General features: G+C 39.6%; 1 protein-coding gene and 1 non-coding gene across 2 annotated transcripts in view; both read left to right on the forward strand.

The window, feature by feature from the left end:
- The window catches only part of RNF17 (ring finger protein 17), a 195,667-nt gene that overhangs the window by 139,819 nt on the left and 29,361 nt on the right, over nt 1–26,487 (forward strand). The window contains 5 exon segments of the mRNA XM_056133014.1: nt 11,804–11,906; nt 13,246–13,361; nt 14,205–14,491; nt 17,587–17,750; nt 24,849–24,968. Of these exon segments, the coding sequence (XP_055988989.1) occupies nt 11,804–11,906; nt 13,246–13,361; nt 14,205–14,491; nt 17,587–17,750; nt 24,849–24,968 (790 nt within the window).
- LOC130041012 (U6 spliceosomal RNA) lies at nt 25,394–25,501 on the forward strand. The gene has a single exon (XR_008795045.1). It is a non-coding gene; the product is annotated as a U6 spliceosomal RNA (small nuclear RNA).

A 26,487-nucleotide genomic window follows, 5' to 3' on the forward strand; every position in this document is an offset into this window, starting at 1 on the left:
CATGAGAATTGAGGTTGACAAGCAAGCATAGTAAAAGCAAAGGGGCTGTAACTGTACCTCATGGTGTTTCACTAATAAAAAAATTAATTAAAAAAAAGTAAAGGGGGTGGAGTGATAGCACAGTGGGTAGGGTGTTTGCCTTGTTTGCAACCGATCCAAGTTCGATCCTCGGCATCCCCAATGATCCCCCAAGCACCGCCAGGAGTAATTCCTTAGTGCAGAGCCAGGAGTAACCCCTGAGATCGTGGTGGGTGTGACCAAAAAAAGCCAATAAATAAAACCATCAAATGGCACAGACCTATCAATTAATTTGACTGGTGAAGTGAGTTGTCCAAAAAGAAATTCTGGCATGGTATTTTTTTCTGTGAAGTTTGAGAAGGAGGGATTCTTTAGATAAGAATCTTCTTTTCTAGGGGCTGGAGCGATAGTACAGCAGGTCAGGAGTTTGCCTTGTACACAGCCGACCTAGGTCTGATTCCCAGCTACCCAGCATCCCATATGGTCCCCCGAGCACCACCAGGAGTAATTTCTGAGTGTAGAGCCAGGAGTAACCCCTGAGCATTGCCAGGTATGACCCAAAAAGCAAAAAAAAAAAAAAATCTTCTTATCTAATGAAAGTTTAGCCACAGAAAGGGCAGTGGTCTGTTTATGAGAAAAAACATAGTTCATTGGAGAAAAAATTCAACCCATTACCAAGATATCTTAACGTTCATAAAATGGAGGTTGCTGAACAATCCTCTTGCTAATCTTTTTAATGCTACATCAGATAATTTGCCACAATTTTGTGTCTATTGGAGACAGAAATGTCCAGGAGGAGTGCATATAGATTGACTAAGAATATGTGATTCAGTATGTTAGACTGAAGTAGCCAAAAGCAAAGGTTTATACCACCCTGATAACTTTAGAAGGAGTTGTAATTATGTAGCCAGAACAGTATTAAACATTTGCACATGACAAAAGAATCATTAACAAACTATGAAAAGACAGGATTATCAAAAGAAGTTTTCATAAATCACAGTAAAGGAAAGTGCATGGAATAATGGTCATGGGGCAGGCAGGAGTTGATCTGTTATAGCTTCAATCATAAGGTGTTGGTCAAAGAGGGAACAAGGGTGGCAGAGTTAAGATTATTTACAGCTTGAGGTGTTCTGTGAAAGCAGTTACCAAGACATTTTCCCAGAAGGCAAGAAAACTGACCAAAATGTGTTGAGGGTGAGAATTCAGGACAGCTTCTGCATGAGTTATAAAGATGACTAGAGGAGGACTAGAGAGATATTATAAGAGGAAGAAGCTTGCCTTGCATGCAGCCAAGCCAAATTTGTTTGCTGGGCTCACATGAATTCAAGCACCAGCAGAAGTTTGAACCTGAGCACCGCCAGAAATGATCTCAGAGCACAGAACCATGAGTAAGTCCTGAGAACTGCTGGGTATGACCAACCCCACTCCCCATCCCAAGAAGAAACATAATGATGAATAGAGAAGATTGCATATCTGTTTCCTCACTGTACTTAACTGTAGTACAAACAGCTGGGTTGGGGCTTGAGTGGTAGCACAGTGGGTAGGGAGCTTGCCTTGTATGTGGCTGATCCTGATTTAGTCCCCAGCATCCTATATGGTCCCTTGGTTCAAGACCCTTCAGGGATGATCCCTGAACAGAGAGCCAGGAATAAGCCTTAAGCAATGCTGAGTGTGGCCCAAAATTTAAAAAATAAAGAAAAAGAAAAAAATGACCACAGAATCTAGATGCTAACAACACTGTAAGAGGTAGCGGTGATTTTTTATGACTTGTGATGAGTATTCTGAGTGTTTTTCTTTTTTTCTTATTTATAAAAAAGTATTGAGGTAACAATTAACTATAGTGCCATTGATACATGATCTTACTACACCTTCATCACCACCAAAGAGGAAGAAATTCTCCACCACTGTCCTTTTATATTATTTCTAGTCCATGTCTTTCTTCCCCACTCTCCTCCACCTATTTCTTCCTCCTAATTGGTAACCCTCAGTTCTATGCTTAAAGTCCAAGAGGTGGTTATCATTAGATACTATCCATTTCCTTGCATTTATATATGCAAGGATGCACCATATATGCACCATATATGAAGGAGTTTACCCAGTATTTGACCTCACTAACATGACACACTCTAGTTCATCTAAGTTGTAGCAAAGGCAAGATTGCATCCTTTCTTATAGGTAATGTTTAATTGGCCCTATGATTTTTGTGAAAGTGTTTGTTTATCTCCTTTCCCCATTTGAGGGGTGAGACTGTTTTATTATTGAACTTTTGGGAATTTTACATTTACATACATTTTACATTTACATATACATAGCCCTAGGAATGTTAACTTGTTCTCTCTCTCTCTTACTCTCTCTCCTCTCACCATCCCTCCTTCTCCCCTCCTGAACCCCTCACATATCTTTAAGTTGCACTGTAGCACTGTCCTCCTGTTGTTCATCGATTTGCTCAAGCAGGCACCAATAATGTCTCCATTGTGAGACTTGTTGTTACTGCTTTTAGCACATCAAATAAGCCATGGGGAGCTTACCAGGCTCTGCCTTGCAGGCGGGATACTCTCAGTAGCTTTCCAGGCTCTCCAGGCAAGAAGAATATCCCCTGTATTCTGCCACAGGAGGAGGTGAAGAATTGAACCCAGGTCGGCTGCGTGCAAGGCAAATGCCCTACCCACTGTGCTATTGCTCCAACCCAGTATGGCCATTATGGCCCCAAAATAAAAACCAAACAAAGGCGTATTATAAATAAATCATAGCTAAAATTAATTTTAAAAAAAGTAAGGCTTTCCAGAGTTCATGAAAAAATTTCTCTTCTTAGTATTCTTCATTCTCAATCATGTACTCAGATGATTTATTTGCTTTACAATGTACCTCAAATTAACTACCTCTCCACCTTGTTTCAAAGTTGGAGGGGGGCTTTCTTTACAGCAAAAGTTCCTCCAAGCAAAATAAAAGAAATTTCATCTTTAATTTTTAAAAATTATTTTACTTTACTAAAGGGGAAAAAAGAGAGGACTGGGGTAATAACTGGTAGCACACATGTTATCATATGTGAGTCCCAACCCCCATTGTCCTCCACCTGCAGTATCTCCCGGTGTGGCACTGGTGGCCACCCAATCTTAGAATTGTCAGGCATGCATCTCTGCATTGCTAAACCTCTGAGCATTACTAGGAGTGGTCACCATAAAAGACAATGTATCCTTACTAGAATATATCCTTTGAATATCCTTTGAGTCTAAAATGCCTCCCAAAACCTCAATAGGGCGGAGGGAGGTGGGGCAGGCTGGGTATGGAACTAGAGAAAGAAGAGAGAGAGAGAGGGAGGACTATAGAGGCAGGCTTGAATGGGGAACAGTGGCAGGAGGATACAGGGGATATTGGTGGTGGGAAACAAACACTGGTGAAGGAATGGGTGTTGGAACATTGTATGACTAAAACCCAATCAAGAAACCTTTATAACTATATCTCATGGTGATGCAATTTTTTTAAAGTTGCAAGATACATGGAAACAAAACAAATTCCTCAGTAACAGGACATATGGTACAGCAAGTATGATGCTTGTCTTCTTCGCTGCCAACTTGGATTCAATGCCTGAAAGAGCATGTGGTCCCCCAAGCACCACCAAGAGTGACCCCTGATCACTGCTGGATGTGTCTCAGCCAAAAAAAGGAATTAGACGTCATGTACTTCCTGATGGATGGACGAGCACCATCTATGAATATTGTTGCCAAAAAATGCAAACCTGAATCTAAGTAAGACACGAAATTTAAAGGAAAAGCAAGGAAAAACATGTTAAATACAATGGAAATAGCTATCAACCAAATCTGTATTGTGGATACTGCAGAACAAAGTACTCTGTTCCCTTCAACAGAATGTTACTAAGGAAAGAGATGAAAGAGTCATTCAAGATAAATATCATCCACTCGATATATGGACTTTATCAAGTTAAAGTGTTTTTGAAACAACAGAAAAATATGAATACCATCTAAATAAGACAGAGATTAAGTAATTAAGGAATTACTGGATTTGTTATATTTCCTAATGGGATTGTGGTCATATTTGTTTAAAAATTGGATTTTTGGAAATGAAACTTAAATAATATGATACTGGGAACTGCTTAATATAATTAGATTGGGGTAAAGACATGAAAGTGTATATTATAACAGATATTGTAATTATAATTGTAAAACTGAATGATTTTGAGTATGTTTTTAAGTAAATATAAATATCCTCTATCCATTTGGAAATACCTTTTTAGGCCAGAGAGAGAAAATGCATTGGGTAGGGTGCTTGCCTTTCATGTTGCCAACCCTTATTCTGTCCCCGGCACCATATCTGGTCTCCCTGAGGACCCTCAGAGCACTGCAGGATGTGGTCCAAACACAAGTATCTTTTTTAAGGGTTGGTAAAAGATTACATGGGAAAAGTATTGACCTGAACACTCAAGAAATCAAAATATTAAATCATAATATCTATCATTACTCAAGAAAATTAAGCTGGTTCCGTATCTCTTACCTTAAACAAAAGTTAATGCAAAATGGATCACCTTGAGATCAGACTGAATCTATAAAGTATATTGAGGAAAATATAGACAGAATGCTCCAAAACCTAGACAAAGAAGTCTTCAGTGATATGATGCCTATGGTAAAGGCTACAGAGTCAAAACTAAACTGTTATGACTACATCATACTAAGCTTCTGTATGGCAAAAATTTATGTAGGGCTAAAACTGACAGCTAGCTGAGTGATTGAAAATATTCACAGTCAGTATATCAGGTAAAGGGTTGATATCCAGGTTCTATAAAGTACCCACAAAGAGCAACAACAACAACAACAATTTATAAGCCCCATGTGAAAATGGGGAGAGGAAATGAACAGACACTTCTCTAAGGAGAACCAATGAATGGCCAACAGACACATGAAAAAATGCACATCATCACTTATTATTAGGGAAATCCAAATCAAGATGACAATGAGATATCTCCTTAAGCCAGTGAGAATGCCACATATCAAAAATACTGGGAACAATCTCTTTTGGCAGGGATGTAGTAAAAAGGAACTCTGATCCATTGCTGGTGGGAATGTTGTCTGGTCCAACCCCTACAGAAAACAATATGTACAGTACTCAGTAAACTCAAAATTGAGCTCCCATATGAAGCAGCAATTCCAGTTTTTGATATCTATTCCAAGGACAGAAAAACATTCATTCAAAAGAATGTATGCACATTATTTATTGCAGCACTCAGTATAATAGCTAAGATTTGGAATCAATCTAGATGAAGCAATCAACCAACAATAGCTAAGTAGATCATGAAAATGTGGTATATATACACAGTGGAATATTACACAGCTGTAAGGAATGGTGAAATCATGGAATTTGCTGCAACGTGGATGGAACTGGAAGACATGTTAAGTGAAGTAAATAGATAAACATAGAATGATGTCACTTGTATGTGGTATTTAGAATATCTGAATGAGGGAATGTAGTGTTTTAAGGAGGGATGCCCAGGTCAACTTTGGTGCCAGGGAGGAGAAGGAAAGGGGGGGGGGGGAGTATTGTGCAGGGGAAGGTGGGGAGGATGTGCAGGGAGAAAAAAATTGAGAAGCAACGATGGCCAGGTCTGGAGGTTCAGGTACAAATGTAATATTACAGAATGATAGAACCAGATATCCAAACCACAGAGCCAACAACACTGAAATCAAGAAACCCAAACTGAACATAGAAAGATGCCTGTTTCTGGTGGAACTCCACAAGAAGAAAATATCCAACCCCATCAGAAAATGAGGCAGTGAAGTGAACAGAAAATTTCCCAAAGAAGAAATCCAAATGGCCAAAAGGTACATAGAAAATGCTCTTCATCATTAATCATCAGGGAGATGCAGATCAAAACAACATTGAGATATCATCTCACACCACAGAGACTGGTACATATCCGAAAGAGCAAAAGCAACCGGTGTTGGCGTGAATGTGGGGAGAAAGGGACCCTCCTTCACTGCTAGTGGGAAGGCTGACTGGTCCAGCCATTTTGGAAAACAATATGGACATTTATCAAAAGATTAGAAATTGAGCTCCCATTTGACCCAGCTATACCACTCCTGTGAATATATCCCAGAGATGCAAAAAAGCACAGTAAAAATGGCATCTGCATTTATATGTTTCTTGCAGCACTGTTTACAATAGCCAGAATCTGGAAAAAACCCAAGTGCCTGAAAACAAATGACTGGTTAAAGAAACTTTGGTATATCTACACAATGGAATACTATGAAGCTGTTAGAAAAGATGAAACCTTGAAATTCATACAAGTGGGTCAACATGGAGAGTATCATGCTAAATGAAATGAGTCGGAAAGAGCGGGACAGACACAGAATGACTGCACCCATTTGTGGAATATAAAGTAACATAATAGGAGAATAACACCTAAGGATAGTAGAGAGAAAAGCCAGGAGGGTGACTCCACAGCTTGGAAGCAATCTCATGTGCTGGGGGGAAAGGCAGCTGGGAGGGAGAAGAGACCACTAAGCAAATGATGGTTGGAGAGATCACTTGGGATGGTAAATGTGTGCTGAAAGTAGACTATGGACCAAACATAATGGCTGCTTAGTGCCTATGTTGCAAACCATAACACCCAAAAGGAGAGAGAGAATAAGAGGGAATGTGACTGTCATAGAGGCAGGGCATGGGAAGGAGTGGGGATGGTAGGAGGGACACTATGATTATATGATGTCATTTCAAATTAAAATTGAAATCTGAAACCATTTTCTGGTAGATTATCTATTTACATTGTCAGGCAGTTTCATAATTGGTCTGTTAACAAGTAAGTCAATTTGTTGCTCAGGAACTGGGGAATTAAAAAAATATGTTCGACAGCTGGAGAGATAGTGCAGTGGGTAGGGCACTTGCCTTGAATGACTGGGGTTCTATCTCCAGAATTATGTATGGTCCCCCAAGCCCACTAGGAGTGATTCCTGATTGCACGGCCAGGAGAAGGAGTGATAGGTATGCCCCAAAGACAAAAAACAAACGTTTGAAAAATGGTCTGTGTCCTAAGTAAAAATCAGACTTTTCAGGTATGCATGCTTTTCCTTATTGATGAATTTGATCTGTCTCTTTGCTCTCAAAAGAGATTTCTAAAGAACTGTTGGTTTTAATAGCCTGTTGTTTCTAATGGAAGTTCTATGCTTTTTACATTTAAATAATATATTTGCCTAGAACTTTTCAGCAGTTCTCATTAAAAAAAAGTTTGGTCCAAATGTATAATAAAAATCATATCTGGAGAGCTGCTTCCTGCTACCAAAAACTAAATAAAAGAATAAGTACATTTCCTGAAGGCATCAATTAATTTGACATTGGTTTGATTTATCTGTTTAGTATAATTTTTTAAATTAACATTAGGATAAAGTACTTTATTATTCTTGACTGTTCTAATGGTGGTTTTTTTTTGGCTTTTTGGGTCACACCTGGCGATGCACAGGGGTTACTCCTGGCTCTGCACTCAGGAATTACCGCTGGCGGTGCTCAGGGGACCATATGGGATGCTGGGAATTGAACCCGGGTTGGCCGCGTGCAAGGCAAATGCCCTACCTGCTGTGCTATCACTCCAGCCCCTCTAATGGTGGTTTTAATGCTTTTGAAAAGTTTCTGAATAATATCTATACTCTACTAATGCAGAACATTTCACCAATCATAGGTACTTCTCCCATTGTCTAGAATTACTAAATTCTAGATCAGTTGGATCATCATTAATTACAGAGTTGTAAAGTTATTCATTATTAAGTTTCAGACAATGTTTGAACACCAGTCCATCCACCAATGTCCATTTCCTTCATCCAGTGTCCCCTGTTTCCCTCCTGATTACCCCCTTCATCTGCCTCTGTAGCAGGCTTTTCCTCTCCTCCATTGTCCAAATATCCTTCCCTTACTTATCCCTGTCCTCACCCCTACCCCAGTGACAAACTTCCTCCTGTGGAAAAGTTCTCTTTCTCTTTTTTTTCTTTATTTAGGTATTTGATATTCCCCATACAGTTGATATTCCCCATACAGTTTCTTTATATCTCACACAGGAGAGAGATCATTCTGTGACTGTCTCTCTCCATTTGACTAATTTCACTTAGCATGATACTCTGTATCCATGTAGTAGTAAATTTCATGGCTTTATCATTTCTTAAGCCAAATAATAATTCATTGTGTGTATATTTTCTTTATTCACAGTTTCTTTAGTCATTTGTTCTTGGGCATGGATTCTAACAACTTTCAATTTAAATTTTTTAATTATAAATAATTTAATAGAATTTTTAATTTCTTAATTTGCCCAATTTAGAATGTATTCCTGTACTTACCTTGAGTTATATGTGTGTGTGTGTGTGTGTGTGTATGTATGTGTATGTGTGTGTGAATTTGGGATATTTTTTGGTACCTGGGCCATCCACCCATCAATTCCCAGGGATTATTCCTTGCTTTGCACTCAGGAATTACTCCTGGCAGTGATCGGGAGACCATATGAGATGCTGGGGATCGAACCCAGGTCAGCCACATGCAAGGCAAGCAAGCACTTTACTGACTGTATAATCACTCTCTCCCCCTTGACATAAGAGTGAAATGAAATGCCATTATCCCAAGAGTTCGATAATAATAGCTAGCTGACCTTATAAACTTCTGAACTTTGAATTAATTGTCTTACATACATTATTTTACTTCAGCCATACATCAAACTTTAAGTCTATAAAGTAGGTACTTCAGACAAGAAAATTGAGCTTTAAGAGGTTAAGAATTTTTTTACTCAGAGTAATACATCTACTAGATGTTGATATTGGTTTATAAACAAAGTCTGAATGCAAAACTAGAATTCTTAATTACCTGTCTTGAGAATTTTTTATCATGGTAAAATACATAAAATTTACTTTTTAAGTATATAGTGTATTATTGTACAACCTTTGCCACCATCCATCTCCCAAACTTTGTTTTCAAACTGAAGTATACAGTTTCATGAGTACAGACATTTAATGTTATTAATACTTTAAGAAGTTTAAGGGTTTAATATATAGAAATTTAACATCTTAATGATAAAATGTAAATTATAGAGTAATTTTAATGTCAATTTTTATTTGTATACCATCCCAATAAATTTAAAACCATAATTCAAAGAGTCATTGAATACAGAGCCTGTTGGGCTTTATGTGAGCCACTTAGCTCAGTAGAATACTGGCTTCTTAATAAGTAATATATCATGTTAAATAAATTGTAGGTGTCCAGACTACAAACACAGTTGCTTTTGTTAGCTAATTCAACATGAAAAGATTGTCAAGATCAGTTTATGTTTAGTTGACAGGTAAACTTCAGTAGAACTCCAAATCTAGAAACCATGTCTAGAGAGCCCGCAAGAGCCATTTTATGTCATTTGTTGTCTCTTTGACATTAGCAATTCTTTAATTCAGGGGTTTGGATTTGATTAAGAGAAATGTCTGAAATCACTTGATTTCAACTCTGCAGATGAAATTTCAGTTATGAAAATTAAAGTGGAAATCCAAGTCAGATACTGTGTTTTTCAGTGATCTGTTAATACTTTATACTAGGAATATTTTATTTATTTTTTCTTTTTTTATTAGTGAAAAACCATGAGGTACAGTTATAGGCTTACAAATTTTGTGCTTGGGTTTCAGTTATACAATGATCAAGTGCCCATCCCTCCACCAGTGCCCGTCATCCATCCCCAAGGGTCCCAGCATTCCCCCCCATCCCCCCCCCCCCCCGTCCCATCCTGCCTCTGTGGCAGGGTATTCCCCCTTGTTCTCTCTCTCTTCTTTTGGGTACTGTGTTTTGCAAGAGAGGCTTTGAGTGGCAATCATGTTTGGTCTATCGACTACTTTTAGCATGCTTCTCCCACCCTGGGAGGGCCCTCACAACACCCTTCATTTGGTACTCTCTTCTCTATCTGAGCTTCCTTTTCACCTGGAGCCTGTGGCTGGCCTTCCATTCATGGAGCAAAATTCCTGGTACTAATCTCAGCCATTCCTGGGTGTTAATCTCCCTTTTTGTTGCTTTATGTTCCCCAGATGAATGCAGTCTTTCTGTGTCTATCCCGCTCTTTCTGACTCATTTCGCTTAACATGATACTTTCCATGTAGTACCACTTGTATGTAAATTTCATAACTTCATCTTTTCTAACAGCTACATAGTACTCCATTGTGTAAATGTACCAAAGTTTCTTTAACCAGTCATCTGTTCTTGGGCACTCAGGTTTTTTCCAGATTCTGGCTATTGTAAAGAGTGCTGCAATGAACAAACAATTGCAGATGTCACTTCGACTATACCTTTTTGCCTCTCTGGGATATATTCCCAGGAGTGCTATAGCTGGGTCAAATGGCAGATCAAATTCTAATTTTTTGAGAGTCGTCCATACTGTTTTCCAAAAGGGTTGGACCAGCCGGCATTCCCACCAGCAGTGAAGGAGGGTCCCTTTCTCGCCACATCCGCGCCAGCACCGGTTGCTTTTGTTCTTGTGGATGTGGGCCAGTCTCTGTGGTGTGAAATGATATCTCATTGTGGTTTTGATCTGCATCTCTCTGATGATTAGTGATGTAGAGCATTTTCTCATGTGCCTTTTTGCCATTCGAATTTCTTCTTTGCGAAAGTTTCTGTTCATTTCCTCACCCCATTTTTTGATGGGGTTGGGTGATTTCTTCTTGTGGAGTTTAACCAGTACCTTGTATATCCTTGATATCAACCCCTTGTCGGATGTGTACTTGGTGAATATCCTTTCCCATTCTGTAGGCTGTCTTTGTATTTTGGTCACTGTTTCTTTTGAGGTGCAGAAGCTTCTTAGTTTAAGATAGTCCCATTTGTCTATCTCTGTTTTCACTTGCTCGGCCAGTGGCGTGACATCTTTGAAGATACCATTAGCTTCAATATCATGGAGAGTTTTGCCGACTTTGTCTTCAATAAACATTATGGATTCTGGTCTGATGTTGAGGTCATAAATCCATTTTGATCTTACTTTTGTGCATGGTGTTAGGCAGAGATCTGAGCCCACTTTTTTGCATGTAGCCGTCCAATTTTGCCAGCACAGTTTATTGAAGAGGCTTTCCCTGCTCCATTTCACTTTTCTTGCCCCCTTATCAAAAATTAGATGATTATATGTTTGGGAGGAAATGTCAGTATATTCAACTCTGTTCCATTGGTCTGCAGCTCTGCTTTTGTTCCAGTACCATGCTGTTTTAATTATTACTGCCTTGTTATACTAGGAATATTTTAAAATTAATTTTCTGTAAATTGAGGCTGATATCATAGATAGAAATTCATATTATATTTAATTCTTCCCCCCTCCAAAAAAACCTCCAAAAATATTTGATCAGTGTCGTTACAGATATAAAGTGACTCTGCTTTTATTTGTTTCCAGTATTTTGGGAGTGCTTTGTGTGTGACAAACACTTATCGTGGGCACTCTCAACATGACGATAGCCATGGCAGAATATGTATCTAATACAAACTGTTAGAGTTTGTATTCTAATTATGTATGCAATATGTAGTGAAAATACTTAAAACATACCTACTACTTGTTTTGAGTGGAGAGAATTGTCAATGTAGCTGTGAGACACACATAAATTAGTATGTAACATGACTCATTAATAGAATAGGGGAATAGACAAACAGCAGTGGAAACAGAAAGAAAATCATTAAAAACATGCAACCTTCTTTAAATTGATTTCTCACTCCATATGTAGTTGGTTCAAATATTTATACATCATGGTACTTTTTTTATGTCACATTTTTGACAAGTTCTCAAATTTTGTTTTAGACCAACTGGTGGGAGTGACAAGTGGACAGCGACAGCTTGTGACTGTCTTTCATTGTACTTAACTGGAGCTGTAGCAACTATAATCTTCCAGGTATGAAGTAAAGTAAAGCATGGTATATGTGCTATTTCATTTACGTTTTCTAGAGTTCCATTTGTCTATTGTTGAGCAAATGGCAAGCTAAGACTTTTTGGCAAATGTTTTTGGTCTTATTTTACCTGTTTAATAATAGGCATACTATACATGACTACATGAATGAATAAAAACATCTAAAAAATATTCTTTAAAAAAAAAATATATATATATATCCAGGCCAGGGTGATAGTACAGTAGGTAGGGAATTTGCCTTGCATGCGACTGACCTTGGTTCAATCCCTGGCATCCCATATGGTCCCCCAAGCACCACCAGGAGTAATTCCTGAACGCCAGGAGTAACCCCTGAGCATTGCTGGGTGTTACCCAAAAAGCGAATACATATATGTGTGTGTATATATATATATATATATATATATATATATATAAAAACAGAATGTAAAGACAGTGCATTTCTAGAGTCTGTCTTTACAAAGTGGATTTTTAGTGAAATCACTATCTTTCCAGAATACCAAAATATTCTTAACTATTTTTTCCTAATTTGATGTCTCCTACATTAATCTATTAGAATTTTATATAAATAATTATCTGTGTGGTAGGGCATTTGCCTTGCATGCAGGCGGCCCCACCGTCCCAGGTTCAATTCCTCCGCCCCTCTTGGAGAGCCTGGCAAGCTACCAAGAGTATCTCGCCCACATGGCAAAGCCTGGCAAGCTACCCGTGACGTATTCGATATGCCAAACACAGTAACAACAAATCTCACAATGGAGATGTTACTGGGCTCTCTCGAGCAAATTGATGAGCAACGGGAGGACAGTGCTACAGTAATTTTTTGTTTTCTCCATATTATTATTTTATCATTCTGCATAAAGCAGAATGTCTTATTTGTGTAAGGCTTTACTTTCTCTATCTTTGCTGTGGGGGAAAAAAGCCATATCTCAAAAGAAAATCTTCATTCTATAATTTGTTAAATATTTAGGAGACAAGAGAAACCTGTCATTGATATTGCCCTGACTCCACTTGAGTATGAAGAAAAGTTTTCATTGTGCTTTTTTGAATTAGAGCTCCCTCCTACTTCCTGCCTCTGTCCTCAGACTTTCCCTTTGATAATTTTCAACTTTACAGTGAGGTCTTCCTAATACATTTCACAAAATAGCAGTCTTTCCCCATATTTTATCCATGCTGTTTTCTCTTGTTATGTTCAGACATCAGAATAAATTTATTTGATTGGGTGGGTGTGTGTGTGAGAGAGATTTAGAGAAATGTGGTAGAAATAAATGCATGTGGGAAGTATATTGTTTATGAGGTTTCATTTTTGTGTTTTATACTTAATTTTTTTAAATCACTTCAGGAAAACAACACAACATGGCCATTACCTGTAAAAATTTTCTGCAGAGATGAAAAAGGAGAGCGTGTTGATGTTTCTAAGTATTTGATTAAGAAAGGTTTGGCTTTGAGAGAAACAAGGTATAGACATTTTTAAACATTAGTTTGTGATGAAGTTTTCTTATTTGCCATTATAAATATTCATATATGTGTATTTCCAAACCTGAACTTCATCTGGTTTACGCCCTTAAAAATAATTCACAGGCCAACCTCAAGGAGCCAGTTTTTAAAAAATCCTATACAATGATCAAATACCCATCCCTCCACCAGTGCCCATTTTCCACCACCATAGATAATATCCCTCCCACCCCCCCTCCCCCCATCCCACCCTGCCTCTGTGGCAGGGCATTCCCTTTTGTTCTCTCTCTCCTTTTGGGTGTTGTGGTCTGCAAAAGTGGCATTGAGTGGCAAACATGTTCAGTTCATAGTCTACTTTCAACATGCATCTCCCCTCCTGGGAGGATCCTCCAAACACCCTTTATTTGGTGCTCCCTTCTCTATCTGAGCTGCCCTTTCCCCTAGAATGCCCGGCTGGCCTTTAAGCTATGGAGTAATTCTCCTGGTGCTGATCTCAGCTATTCTTGGGTATTAATCTCATATTTTGTTACTTTATATCCCCCAGATGAATGCAGTCTTTCTATGTCTATACCTCACTTTCTGACTCATTTCTCTTAGCATGATACTTTCCATGTTGTACCACTTGTATGTAAATTTCATGACTTCATCTTTTCTAACAGCTACATAGTACTCCATTGTGTAGATGTACCAAAGTTTCTTTAACCAGTCCTCTGTTCTTGGACACTCAGGTTTCTTCCAGTTTCTGGCTATTGTAAAGAGTGCTGCAAGAATATCATTCTTTTTATATTGTTTTGCCCCATAACTTTTTTTACTTGCTCATATTTAGACCTTTTTTTAATATTGCAGAATTAAGTTAGAAAAAAGCCCTCCATTATCTGAGAAGTCTCTGCAGATCCCTCACGGGCATGAAGGTTCAAAGATTACTAAGGAAATTAAAATTAATTTTGACTCTGACAAAAAAGATAGTGGTAATACCAGTGAACACAAGGTGTCTGAAGTAAAGGAGAAAATCCTAGAAACAAGAACCACTGGATGCTATCAGCCACCAACTATTCCTAATGTGAAAGTATTTGAAGCAATAGTAAGCTGCATAGATGATGATGGAACTATATTTGTAGTACCGAAATTGTCAGGTAAGATTGTTCAAAGTATATAAACTTAGTAAAAATAATAGCAACTCCAGTTTTGTAGTCAGAAATACAGTTTAAAATTCCTTAAGCAAGTGTTTAACCTCTGTGTCTCATTTTCACAGGACTATTATAGGTGTTAAATGAAAAAAAAACATGAAAGCGCATTATACAATGTTACCACATACAAATTATTGAGTGGGGGGCTGGAGTGTTAGCACAACAGGTAGGGTGTTTGCCTTGCACGCAGCCAACCTGGGTTCGATTCCCAGCATCCCATATGGTTCCCCAAGCACACCACCAGGAGTAATACCTGAGTGCCTGAACCAGGAGTAACCCCTGTGCATCACTGGGTGTGACCCAAAAAGAAAAAAAATTACTAAGCAATAGAGGAAATAGCAGAAGTGGTGGAGCACATTCCTCAAACACATGAGACTCTGAGTTTAATACCCATTATCAGATGGCCCTGAGCACCACATAGGGTTTCTCTTTTTTTATTGAATTGAATCACCAGGAGGTATACAGTACAGCATTGTTATGATTGGGTTTTAGTCAGTGTTCCAACGCTCATCTCTTCACCACTGTACATTTCCCACCTCTGATCCCCAGATTCCCTCAGGCCTCCCCACTCTTTCTTCATCCCCACTTTCTCCCCCCGCCACACACACACACACACTGCCCTTTGGGCATTATGGTTTGCAATACAGATGCTGAATGGTTATCATGTATCTCTCTTTACCTACTTTAACCCTCAGTTCTTGACCAGAGTGATCATTTCCAACTGTTATTGTCATATTGGTCACTTCTCTGTCCTAACTCCCATCTACCCCAAAAACACTTGTAGCAAGCTTCCAACCAGTCCTCTTGGCCCCTGTTTTCCCTGGCCCTGGATATTAGTATCATACTACCTTTTTTTAATATTCCAAAATGAATTAAGTCATTTTATATCTGTCTCCTTCTGAATCATTTCACTCGGCATTATATTCTCCATGTGCTTCCATTTATAAGCAAATTTCATGCCTTTTTTCACACAAGGTTTCTTGGTGGGCCCAAGAAAATCGTGGGCTGGTTTGTAAGACCTGACATTTATATAAGTTTGGACTAATAAAATAGAATTCTGGGGTGCCAGGAGATGGTACAAATTCACTAGATGCAGCCCTGGTAGCCACAGCACCAGTTGTGTGGCCTGGGTTTCCCCAGCATAGCAGGACCCAAGAGTACTGCTTCATCAGGCCCTTACTTTGAACTGCTGGCCCAGTTGACAGTGAATCCCTGTTGTCTCACCCCCACACTACAATAAAAGAAAAATGAGGGGCTGAAGAGATTGTACAGTGGATAAGTCACTTGCCTTGCATGCAGCCAAACCAAGTTTGATCCCCAGGATCCCATATGGTCCCCAGAGCCCCACCCTAAGTGATTTTTAATACACAGCCAGGAGAAAGCCCTGAGTTGGGTGTGGCAAAAAAGAAAAAGAAAAAAAGGTCAAGTTTATAGATAATTACATATAATAGAGCTGGAGCTATAGCACAGCGGGTAGGGTATTTGCCTTGTGTGCAGCCGGCCAGGCCAAGCTGGGTTCAATTCCTCCGCCCCTCTTGGAGAGCTCAGCAAGCTACCGAGAGTATCTCGCCCACACGGCAAAGCCTGGCAAGCTACCCGTGACGTACTCAATATGCCAAACACAGTAACAAGAAGTCTCACAAAGGAGATGTTACTGGGCCTGCTCGAGCAAATCAGTGAACAGTGGGAGGACAGTGACAGTGACAGTAAATATAATTTATATATATATATAACGAGAAAATAAGTCATAAAGAGTTAGATTCAGGACCCTTTGAGAATATTCAGGTCCTTCCTCAGATCTTTATAGGCTTCTGTACAAATACTAAAACCTCTTTGTGTGCAAAATACACTTAATTCATAGCAACTCCAGCCCTATTATAAGCGCTCCAGCCCTAAGCAGACCTAAGCTTCGTTAGTCCCTATGTAAGTTTGCTATGGATAATGGTATGGTGGCTTTGAATTTGTTGAAAATCTCATCTCATTTGTTAATCTCCTAAATGCTATCTATTAATTTGCAAACAGTAGATTTTTACAATTGGGAGCGATAGCACAGCGGTAGGGCGTTTGCCTTGCACGCAGTCAACATGGCCGACCCGAGTTCGATTCCTCCGCCCCTCTCGGAGAGCCCAGCAAGCTACCTCGCCCACATGGCAGAGCCTGGCAAGCTCCCCGTGACATATTCGATATGCCAAACACAGTAACAACAAAGTCTCCAATGGAGACGTTACTGGGCCCGCTCGAGCAGATCAATGAACAATGGGAGGGCCTTTACCTTTACCTTTACCTTTACCTTTACCTTTACCTTTACCTTTAGAAAAAGTGAACATTGTTCAAGGCCTCTAGGAATAGTTCTTAATCCAGATTGCTTGACTTGTGAATAATCATAACTAATATTGGTTCGTGGACTATTATATACATAGCACACAATGTGCTAGACCTACCCCACAGTACTGAAAAACACACATATGTGCTGTTAAGCTGAGGCTTATGGAGGTAAAGGAACTACCCAAAATCACTTAACCATGGTGTGAGAACCAGTTTGGAAACTGACTCCAGAGCTTGGCATTTATAGTACTGGTTAGAGGTATATTTACTAGGGAAATTATGAACCAGTTAATTGCTAAATAATAGCAGAATTTTAAATTATCACAAGCATTATGCTGTATGCATCAATTACTAGTGTTCTGTTTCATTTAAGGGTGCTATCAAAAAATACCTTGAATAGGTAGTTATTGTAGCCAGGCTATCTGATATGTATTTCATATATATGTTTTTCATATCTAATATGTATTTCAAGCTTTTAATGATGTTTTCAGTCAATACAACGATCTTCCTAATAATCAGAGATGGGAATATTTATATGCTTCTAGTTCCTAGCTGCAAAATGTGTTCTAATATATTTTCAAACATACAGAAATAATTGAATTTATCAAAACCATTGTATAGGGATTTTTAAATTAAGTGATGAAATGGTTAATGATTGGTGCTATATTCATGTTAAAATGGTAGGGAATTTTTCTTAAAATGCTTTTTTTTTTCAGAATTTGAACTAATAAAAATGATGAATGAAATTCAGAATAACTTGAAATGCCTTGGTCTTTTGGAACCATATTTCTGGAAGAAGGGAGAAGCCTGTGCAGTAAGAGGATCAGATACTATGTGGTATCGAGGCAAGGTCATGGAAGTTGTTGGAGGCACTATCAGGGTGAGTCTGATATTCTAATGTGGTTATTTTACAGCTGAGTGCTATAGCATTAAGTTGTTTGTTAAGTATGAATATGTGAAGTTTGATTTAAACATCCTTTTTAAAGCTTAATTTATATAGTTTTACAAATAGAGCTTTGATTTACAAATTTATTGATAGATGAGTCTGATTTACAAAATTATGTCTCAGGCACACAATATTTCAACAACGATCCCACCACGAGTGTCAGCTTCCCTCCTATATCCACCCCATACCTTGATAGACACACTTCAACGTTTGGTGGTTGTAGTTTAAATCGCTTTGCTTCAGTGTTATTGAGTCTGTGCTTTGTATATATAGCAATACGCACTCCCATGTCACCAGTATATTCACAGCCCCTGCCCCTATTTCCCCATTATTTCCCTTTCCTCCTCTTATTGCTTCCCCCCTCAGTCTCTTTCCTTCTATGTTCTTCTTCCTACTCTGGGATCAAGGGTGATTTAGGCATCTCCCCTTTTCTCCCTTTTTTCTTCCTTTCTCCCTTTTCTTCCACAGCGGGTAGGGCATTTGCCTTGCACGCAGCCAACATGGCCAACCAGAGTTCGATTCCTCCGCCCCTCTCGGAGAGCCTGGCAAGCTACCGAGAGTATTGGATATGCCAGACACAGTAACAACAAAGTCTCCAATGGAGACGTTACTGGGCCCGCTCGAGCATATCGATGATCAACGGGAGGGCCTTTACTTTACTTTTTACTTTTACCTCCTGAATAGACCCAGCTATTCTGTATATCACAGATAAGTAAGATCAGCCTGTGCTTATCTTTCTTCTTCTGCCTTACTTCACTCAACATATTCACTTCACTTCCATTTCCAACTAGTTTGCAGCAGATTGCATGATTTTATTGTTCGTTCCAACTGTGTAATATTCCACATCTTCATAATCCACTCATCTCTTGTGGTTTATAATCCACTTTAAAATCTACTCATCTGAACACATAGGTTCATTCCATATCCTAGCTTCTATAAATAATGGTGTGTATATGTCTCCTTGAATAATTTTTTTGTCTTGGGAGTAAATGCCTAAAAGTGGCATTTCTGGGTCATATGGCAGGTCAGTTCTTAATTTACTGAGAAAAATGTGCTTCAATGACTTAATTCTGTGGGAAGGCTAGTAATAAGAATTTTTATTTTAAAATAGTTTTTCTATTAACCTGAATAACAGTAGACCATCCTGGTAGGGATTTGACCACTGATATTTTAATGTTATTACTTCCTTATAATTGCCATTCCACTTTGTATATATGGTGTTAAATAAAAGTTTGGTGGGGGGGTCAGAGCCATAATTTAGCAGATAGAGGGTCATTTGCCTTGCATACAGCTGACCCAGGCTCAGTCCGCAGTATCCCATAAGGTCCCCCACACTCTGCCAGGAGTGATTCCTAAGTGCATAGTCAGGAGGAACCCTTGATCACTGACAGTTGTGGCCCAAAAAAACTAAAATTAAATTTTACAAAAATTTTTTCAGCATATTAAATATCTTGAAGCAAATTTGTTTATGATGCAGATAATTTGACCTTTTGAGGCAAAGGTAAACTTGCTTTTCAGAATATATGATAAGTTTGAGTTTTATACAAAAACTTCTTCTAAAGTTGAGAGCTGAATGCTCTTTAAAAAAGTGCATGTTTTGATTGCCACTCAGTGCCTCTTTTGCAAACCACAGTACCCAAAAGGAGAGAGCGAACAAAAGGGAATGCCCTGCCACAGAGGCAGGGTGGTATGGGGGGGATCGGGGTGGGAGGGATACTGGGATCCATGGTGATGGAAAATGGGCACTAGTGGAGGGATAGATATTTAATCATTGTATAATTGAAACCCAAGCACAAAAATTTGTAAGTCTACAACTGTACCTCTTGGTTTGTCACTAATAAAAATTTTTTTAAAAAGTGCATGTTTATACAGTAGAGATGAAAATATCTTATTTAGCAGTGTATTGAAGTAAAGAAATAGTCTCACTTGAAAATTTTAGTTTCAGGAAGAAGAAAATTAAGGGAGTATATTTTATATTTTCACTTACAGAATTTATTGTTATTTGATGATACTGTCTAACAATTTCATAGCATATTGGTTTTTCTTAGCTTTCACTGTGTATATATCTTGTAATTATTTTCCAACTATCACAGATATAGATCATTCTTCCTATTTTGCTAATAAGAAAATTGAAATTTGGGTTGATTGATGAGCTCAGGATTACCCTATTAGTGTATAATGATACTGAAATTCATAGCCAGCCCCAGAGTATAAGAATTTTCACTTGTTAAGTGCTCAGAGGCTGGCTCCTTCCTTCTCAAGGAAGAGTGGGATTCCCAGTCTCAGGGAAAGAGTAGTGGTGAGCCAAAGACCCGTACTAGGGGTAGACAGGTGTCTCAGTGGAAGGACCCACAGTTGCTTAAGTGAGGCCTCCAGTTTGAGTCCCTCCCAGCATTGTGTAAACAAGTGTCCAGAGAGGTGATTCTGGCCATTGTCTTGGAGGTGCCTGAAATTGGTGGTTAAGGCCTAATTGTAAAAACTTCTGTTTAGAATTGATGAAGAGATCACTCTTGTATTCCAGCAGGCTTGTTTATTCAAAAAGTGAAGCAGTGGGTACAGAGGGCTTATTTCTGTGAGTTGGAACTCCAGAAAATGAAGTTAGCAGAGCAACCCAGCTTGGGGGAGGTAGCGCTCTCAACACCCAATTGGGACCTGAGGGGACTCTGAGAATGGGAGAGGCACCAAGGCACCAGCAGGGAGGTAAGAGGCAGACCGTGGTGTCCTGGATTGAGACAGGAAGTCATGAGATCCGTGAATGCAAAACGTGCAGCTCCCACATGCAGACACAGAGGTACACAAAGCTCCCACCACAGAGGTGGGCACAAGCCAAAGCTAGGGTCTGTCTGCTTCCTCTCAAGCCTGCTCCAAGACTGCCAATCTACCACCTGAATGCAAGGTGGCAGATGTCACCTGGGAGCTCAGGTGGCCATGCTGTGAGCTGAGCTACTGCCACATTGAGGAGGCAGAGGCCCACCTGGTGGGCAGAAACCCAAAGCTCACAAAGGTGGCAGAGGGGAGCCCTAGTCTGTATGGGGGCAGCACTGGCAGCAGGGTATTCACTGGCACCGTGCGATGAGCCAGCCCAGGCAAGTGGCCACGGTGGAGCAACAAGCAGCAGCTGGCTGCTGCAACCCAGGCCAGCAGAGGATCTGGTACATTCACAGTACAGTGCTGAGTCAAACTCCAAGGAGGTGGACTGCTAAAGCCCATCATCCCCTTTCCTTGCTAACCCCATCCACCTGTCCACCCCCATCTGTGCCTCAGGATTCAGCCTGACCATTCCAGGTTCACCTTCCCCACCAGCTGCACCTGGCAGGAATCCACACTCACTGCGGTGCTTGGTTTCTGGGGACGTGGGAGCATGGATCTCGTGTGCTCACGCCAGCCACTTTCCACTGAAAGGTCCCCTGCCAGAACAGGCATGGAGGAAGCAGCCTGCTTAATTCATAATTGATGAAATTAGAAGCAACCATAAACTGTAATATATCCAGATGATAAGATATGGTTCAGTAAAGAGAGATGAGCCATCAGAAAACCTTAAATGCCTATTATGAAGAGAAAGCAATCTTTATTGGGAGGTTGGGCCACACCATAATGTGCTCAAAGGTTTTTCCTGGATCTTTGCTCAGGAGCCACCCACTGCAGTACTCAAGGTACCACATGTGATGCTGGAGATTTGAACTGGTGTTGCAGCAGTTGCAACTACATGCATGTTCCTCCTGTACTCTCTCTGGCCCATGGCCCATTAAGAGGCAAAAGATACCAAATGGTGTTGTATAGAAAACAAAACTGGAGAGAGTAAAAATATTTCTTAAAACTTGTTTTGGTTTATAATACTATTAATGCTTTCTCATGGACATAGTTCCAACATCACACCCATTGCTAGTGTACCCATTTCCCTCAATCTCACCTCCCATCTTCCCAACTCAATTGTGTGGATCAGTTCTTTCATTGTATTTCTTTTGGACCTTTCTTGCTAACTCACTGTGTATCTTTAAGTCCCACAAAATGAGAGAGACCATTCTGTATTTGTCCCTTTCCTTCTGACTGATTCCATTTAGCATGTTCCATCCATGTTGCTATAAAATGCATGATTTTGTTCTTCCTTGGAGCCAAATTATATTTTATTCTGAATATATACCACAATTTCTTGATTAACTCATCTGTAGTTGAGCATTTTTGTTGTTTCCATATTACGGCTATTGTACTAAGTGCAGAGATGTGCATATATCCTTTCAAATTAATGTTTTTGTCTTTGGGGATACATGCCAAGAAACCCTACCATTGAGTCATATGGAAGTTCTATTCCTTTCTTCGGAAAAATCTCCATATTTCTTTCTATAGAAGTTAAACCAGATGATATTTCCACCAGGGAATCTTCAAAACTATATGCATGGGGTTAAGGGTGCCTTTCTTACCACCATACCTCACCAGCATTGGTTATTCCAATTTTTTTTAGTATGTGTAATTCTCACAGGCATGAATCCTGTCAGTGTCTTGATTTTCATTTACCTAATTGGAGCGATAGCACAGTGGGTAGGGCGTTTGCCTTACAAGCGGCCAACATGGCCGACCCGAGTTCGATTCCTCCGCCCCTCTCGGAGAGCCCGGCAAGCTACCAAGAGTATTCGATATGCCAGACACAGTAACAACAAAGTCTCCAATGGAGACGTTACTGGGCCCGCTCGAGCAAATCGACGATCAACGGGAGGGTCTTTACCTTTACCTTTACCTAATTAAGAGTGATAAGCACTTTTTCATATCCATATGTCTTCTTTAGGGAAACGTCTGTTTATCTCCTTGTCCCATTTATGGATAGGGTCAGTAGATTTTTATTGGTGTGTTTAGTGAGTGCTTTATAGATCTTGAATATCAACTAATAAAAAGCTTTATTTTCACAAGGAATTGCGTGAAAGGGTTGACTAGGCCGATCACAAAGGAATGTGATGTGTGGGTGTAGCGTATAATGAAAATGCTCAGTATGAATTTCTAATTAGGGATAGATGTCTTTATAAAGGTCAGCCTTACAGGATGGGTACTATCAAAAGTAAACTAATGTAAACTGTGGACTCGGGGATGTGCACAGCCAGCGCAAGCAAGCCGGGTTCGATTCCTCCGCCCCTCTCGGAGAGCCCAGCAAGCTACTGAGACTATCTCGCCTGCACGGCAAAGCCTGGCAAGCTACCCGTGACGTATTCAATATGCCAAACACAGTAACAACAAGTCTCAAAATGGAGACGTTACTGGGCCCACTCCAGCAAATTGGTGAACAGCGGGAGGACTGTCTTCTATCTGTCTGTCTAAACTGTGGAGTTAGGTGACTATGATCTGTAGGTAAAGTCTTTGGAGGTGGTGGGGATGGGAGTTAGGGACTACACATGGCTGCACTGAGGGCTTACTGACTGGCTCTTCTGTGCATAGCAGTCACTCCTGGTAATGTCATATGTGGTACTGCGGATCAAACCAGAGTAGGCTGCAAGCACGGCAAGCACCCAAAGCCCTGTACTCTAGCTCCCTACATATAGTTTTGAAGATTAAAACTAAATTACCATTCTAGTGCAAGATGTCAGTCGTGGGGGTAATATAAAAATATATGGAAAAATCTCTATTTTTCTCTCAGTTTCTGTGTAAAAACAAACTACTCTTTTTTAAAAAAAAAAAAAGCGGGGGCACAGGGAAAGGAGCAATAGCACAGTGGGTAGGGCAATTGCCTTGCACACGGCTGACGCGGGTTCAATTCTAAGCATCCCATATTCCCCGAGCACCACTAGGAGTAATTCCTGAGCGCATGAGCCGGAGTAACCCCTGTACAATGCTAAAAAGCAAAAATTAATTAAAATTATTTTTAAAGTCTTCTCAAAAAGTAACTTTACAAAGAATTTTGAGGAACACTATAAAAACAAGTTTATTGGGGCTGTAATGATAGTACAGCATGTAGGGTATTTGCCCTGCACAGAGCTGACCCGGTTTTAAATCTCAGGCATCCCATATGATTCCCTGAGCCCCACCTGCAGTAATTCCTGACTGCAGAGCCAGGAGTAAAGCCTTAGCACCACTGGGTGTGGCCCCAAAACAAAAAAATAACAAGTTTCTTGGCTCAGGAGGCTCAAGTGGTATAACATATGCCTAACATATACAAAGCCTCAAGTTTGATCCCTGGTTACATGATCCCACCCACTCAAGTAATCATGGGATGTGGTCTCTATTTTAAAATCAGTTTTTCTCACACGACTTCTCATAGCCTTTGTCATGCAATGTGATTCTCTAAGAAGGAACACTGCTTACAGTGTTCATCAAAAATACTTAACTGTGAAGCTGAAGATACTGAGAATTTTATGAACTGGAGAGATAGGGCATATGGAAGAGATAGTCCCCTGGCATGTCAAGGACCCGGATTCACTCCCTAGCCCCACGTAAAGTTCTTCCAAGCACCACCAAGAATGATCCCTGAGCACAGAGCCACAGGAGTAAACCCTGAATACTGCTGAGGTGACACCTCCCCCAATAAAATAAATTTTTAAATTAATAAAATATCTTTAAAATTTTTTTATGAATCTTTCATACGAATCTTTCATTTGACAGTGAGATTTGATATACAATGGTATGAGTGAATACAATATTGCTTTGAGAGAGAGAGAGAGAGAGTGTGTGTGTGTGTGTGTATGAGTGAATACAGTATTGCTTTGGGTGTGTGTGTGTGTGTGTGTGTGTGTGTGTGTACACACTGTGTGTTAGGAACCATATCTCCCAAATGGGACTCAGAAAGCCCAGGGACACTTCTTGGTCATTCTCAGCCAACTAGAACAGAGGTCAATGTCAAGGGCCTGAGTGCCAAAACCTGGAGGCTGGCCATATGCAAGGTGTGCACACTGTAGCCCACAGTAATTCTTTTTTCAGAAGAGTTTTCAGATTCAGCTTTAGGTATCCTTCTGGTATTCCTTTTTTCTTTTAATGCCAGGGAGTCCTTTCTGTTTTTTAGTAATAGATTTTAGTAGCAAGTCTTAGTTAAAGGCTTTCTTTTTCCTATTTCAGGTACAATATTTAGACCACGGATTCACTGAGAAGATTCCACAGTGTCATCTGTACCCTATTTTGCTGTATCCTGATATACCCCAGTTTTGTATTCCTTGTCAGCTCTATAATACTGCACCTGTAAGTAAACAATATTTTGTGAGAATAATTTATTTTAAACAGCTTTATAAACAATTTTCTAGAAATTTTACATAAAATGAAATTCCTTTTAATTACAACAACAAAATATATATACATATGTGTGTGTGTGTGTGTATATATATATATATATATATATAGAGAGAGAGAGAGAGAGAGAGAGCCAGAGCAGTAGTACAGTGGATAGAGCATTTGTCTTCCACAAGGTTTTCCTGGGTTCCATCCCCAGAATCCCATATGGCGCCCCGAGCCCCAACAGGAGTGATCCCTAAGCATGTAGCTAGGAAAACTAAAATGATGTCAGAATTTCTAAAATAAGTTTAAGACAACCAAAGTGTCCTTTTGAAAACATGTATTTTAAAATGGATGAAAAGACATCCACATTGATGATAAAGGCATGAGATTGTGTGCTCATTTCAGCAGCACATATACATAAAATTGGAACTATACAGAGAAGACTAGCATGGTCGCTGCGCAAGGATGACACGCAAATTCGTGAAACATTCCACAAGATTAACCCTCCAGGCACAGCAAACCCTTACAGAAAGATGACACAAAATCCCATAACAATGATCTCTGTCAACGTCAGTGGTCTAAATTCACCAATTAAGAGACACAGAGTGGCAAAATGGATTCAGAGACAGAAACCAACATTTCTGCTGCCTACAAGAAACTCATCTCAACAGTCAGAGCAAACACAGACTGTAAATTAAAGGATGGAAAACAATCCTGCAAGCAGACAGCTCCCTCAAAAAAGTTCGGATGGCCATACTAGTATCCGACAACATAAATTTCAGGTTGGAAAAGATATGAAGGGACAGCAAAGGCCATTTTCTATTTAACAAGGGATACGAACAACAGGAAGAAATCACATTCTTAAATGTATACGTACCTAATGAGGGAACAGCTAAATATTTAAAACAACTGCTAACAGATTTTAAGAAGGACATTGCTAGCAACACAATAGGAGCTGGAGACTTCAACATTGCCTTATCACCTCTGCATAGATCAACAAGAACAAAACTCAGCAAGGAAACATGGCTTTGAAGGAAGAAATAGAAGAAAGAGGGCTTATAGACCTATACACCCTCAAAAGAAAGAATACACATTCTTCTCCAGTGCACATGGAACATTTTCCAAAATAGACCATGTGCTAGGCCACAAAACATTCCTCAAGGAAATCAGAAAGATAGAAATACTATCAACAATCTTTTAAGACCAGGATGCACTGAAGATAGAAGTGAATCACACACAGACATGGAGAACCAAATCAAACACCTGGAAATTAAACAACTCAATGTTGTACAACAAGTGGGTCAGAAAGTCAGTCAAGGACGAAATCAAAAGATACCTGGAAACAAATGAGAATGAAGACACAAGCTACCAGAACCTATGGGATGCAGCTAAAGCCATGTTAAGGGGGAAATTTATATCTCTGCAAGCATTTCTCAGGAAGGAAGAAAAGGCCCACATAAACAACTTGACTTCACAGCTAAAGATC

This window comes from Sorex fumeus, unplaced genomic scaffold, assembly GCF_029834395.1.
Source record: "Sorex fumeus unplaced genomic scaffold, SorFum_2.1 ptg000095l, whole genome shotgun sequence".
Taxonomy (NCBI): Eukaryota; Metazoa; Chordata; class Mammalia; order Eulipotyphla; family Soricidae; genus Sorex; species Sorex fumeus.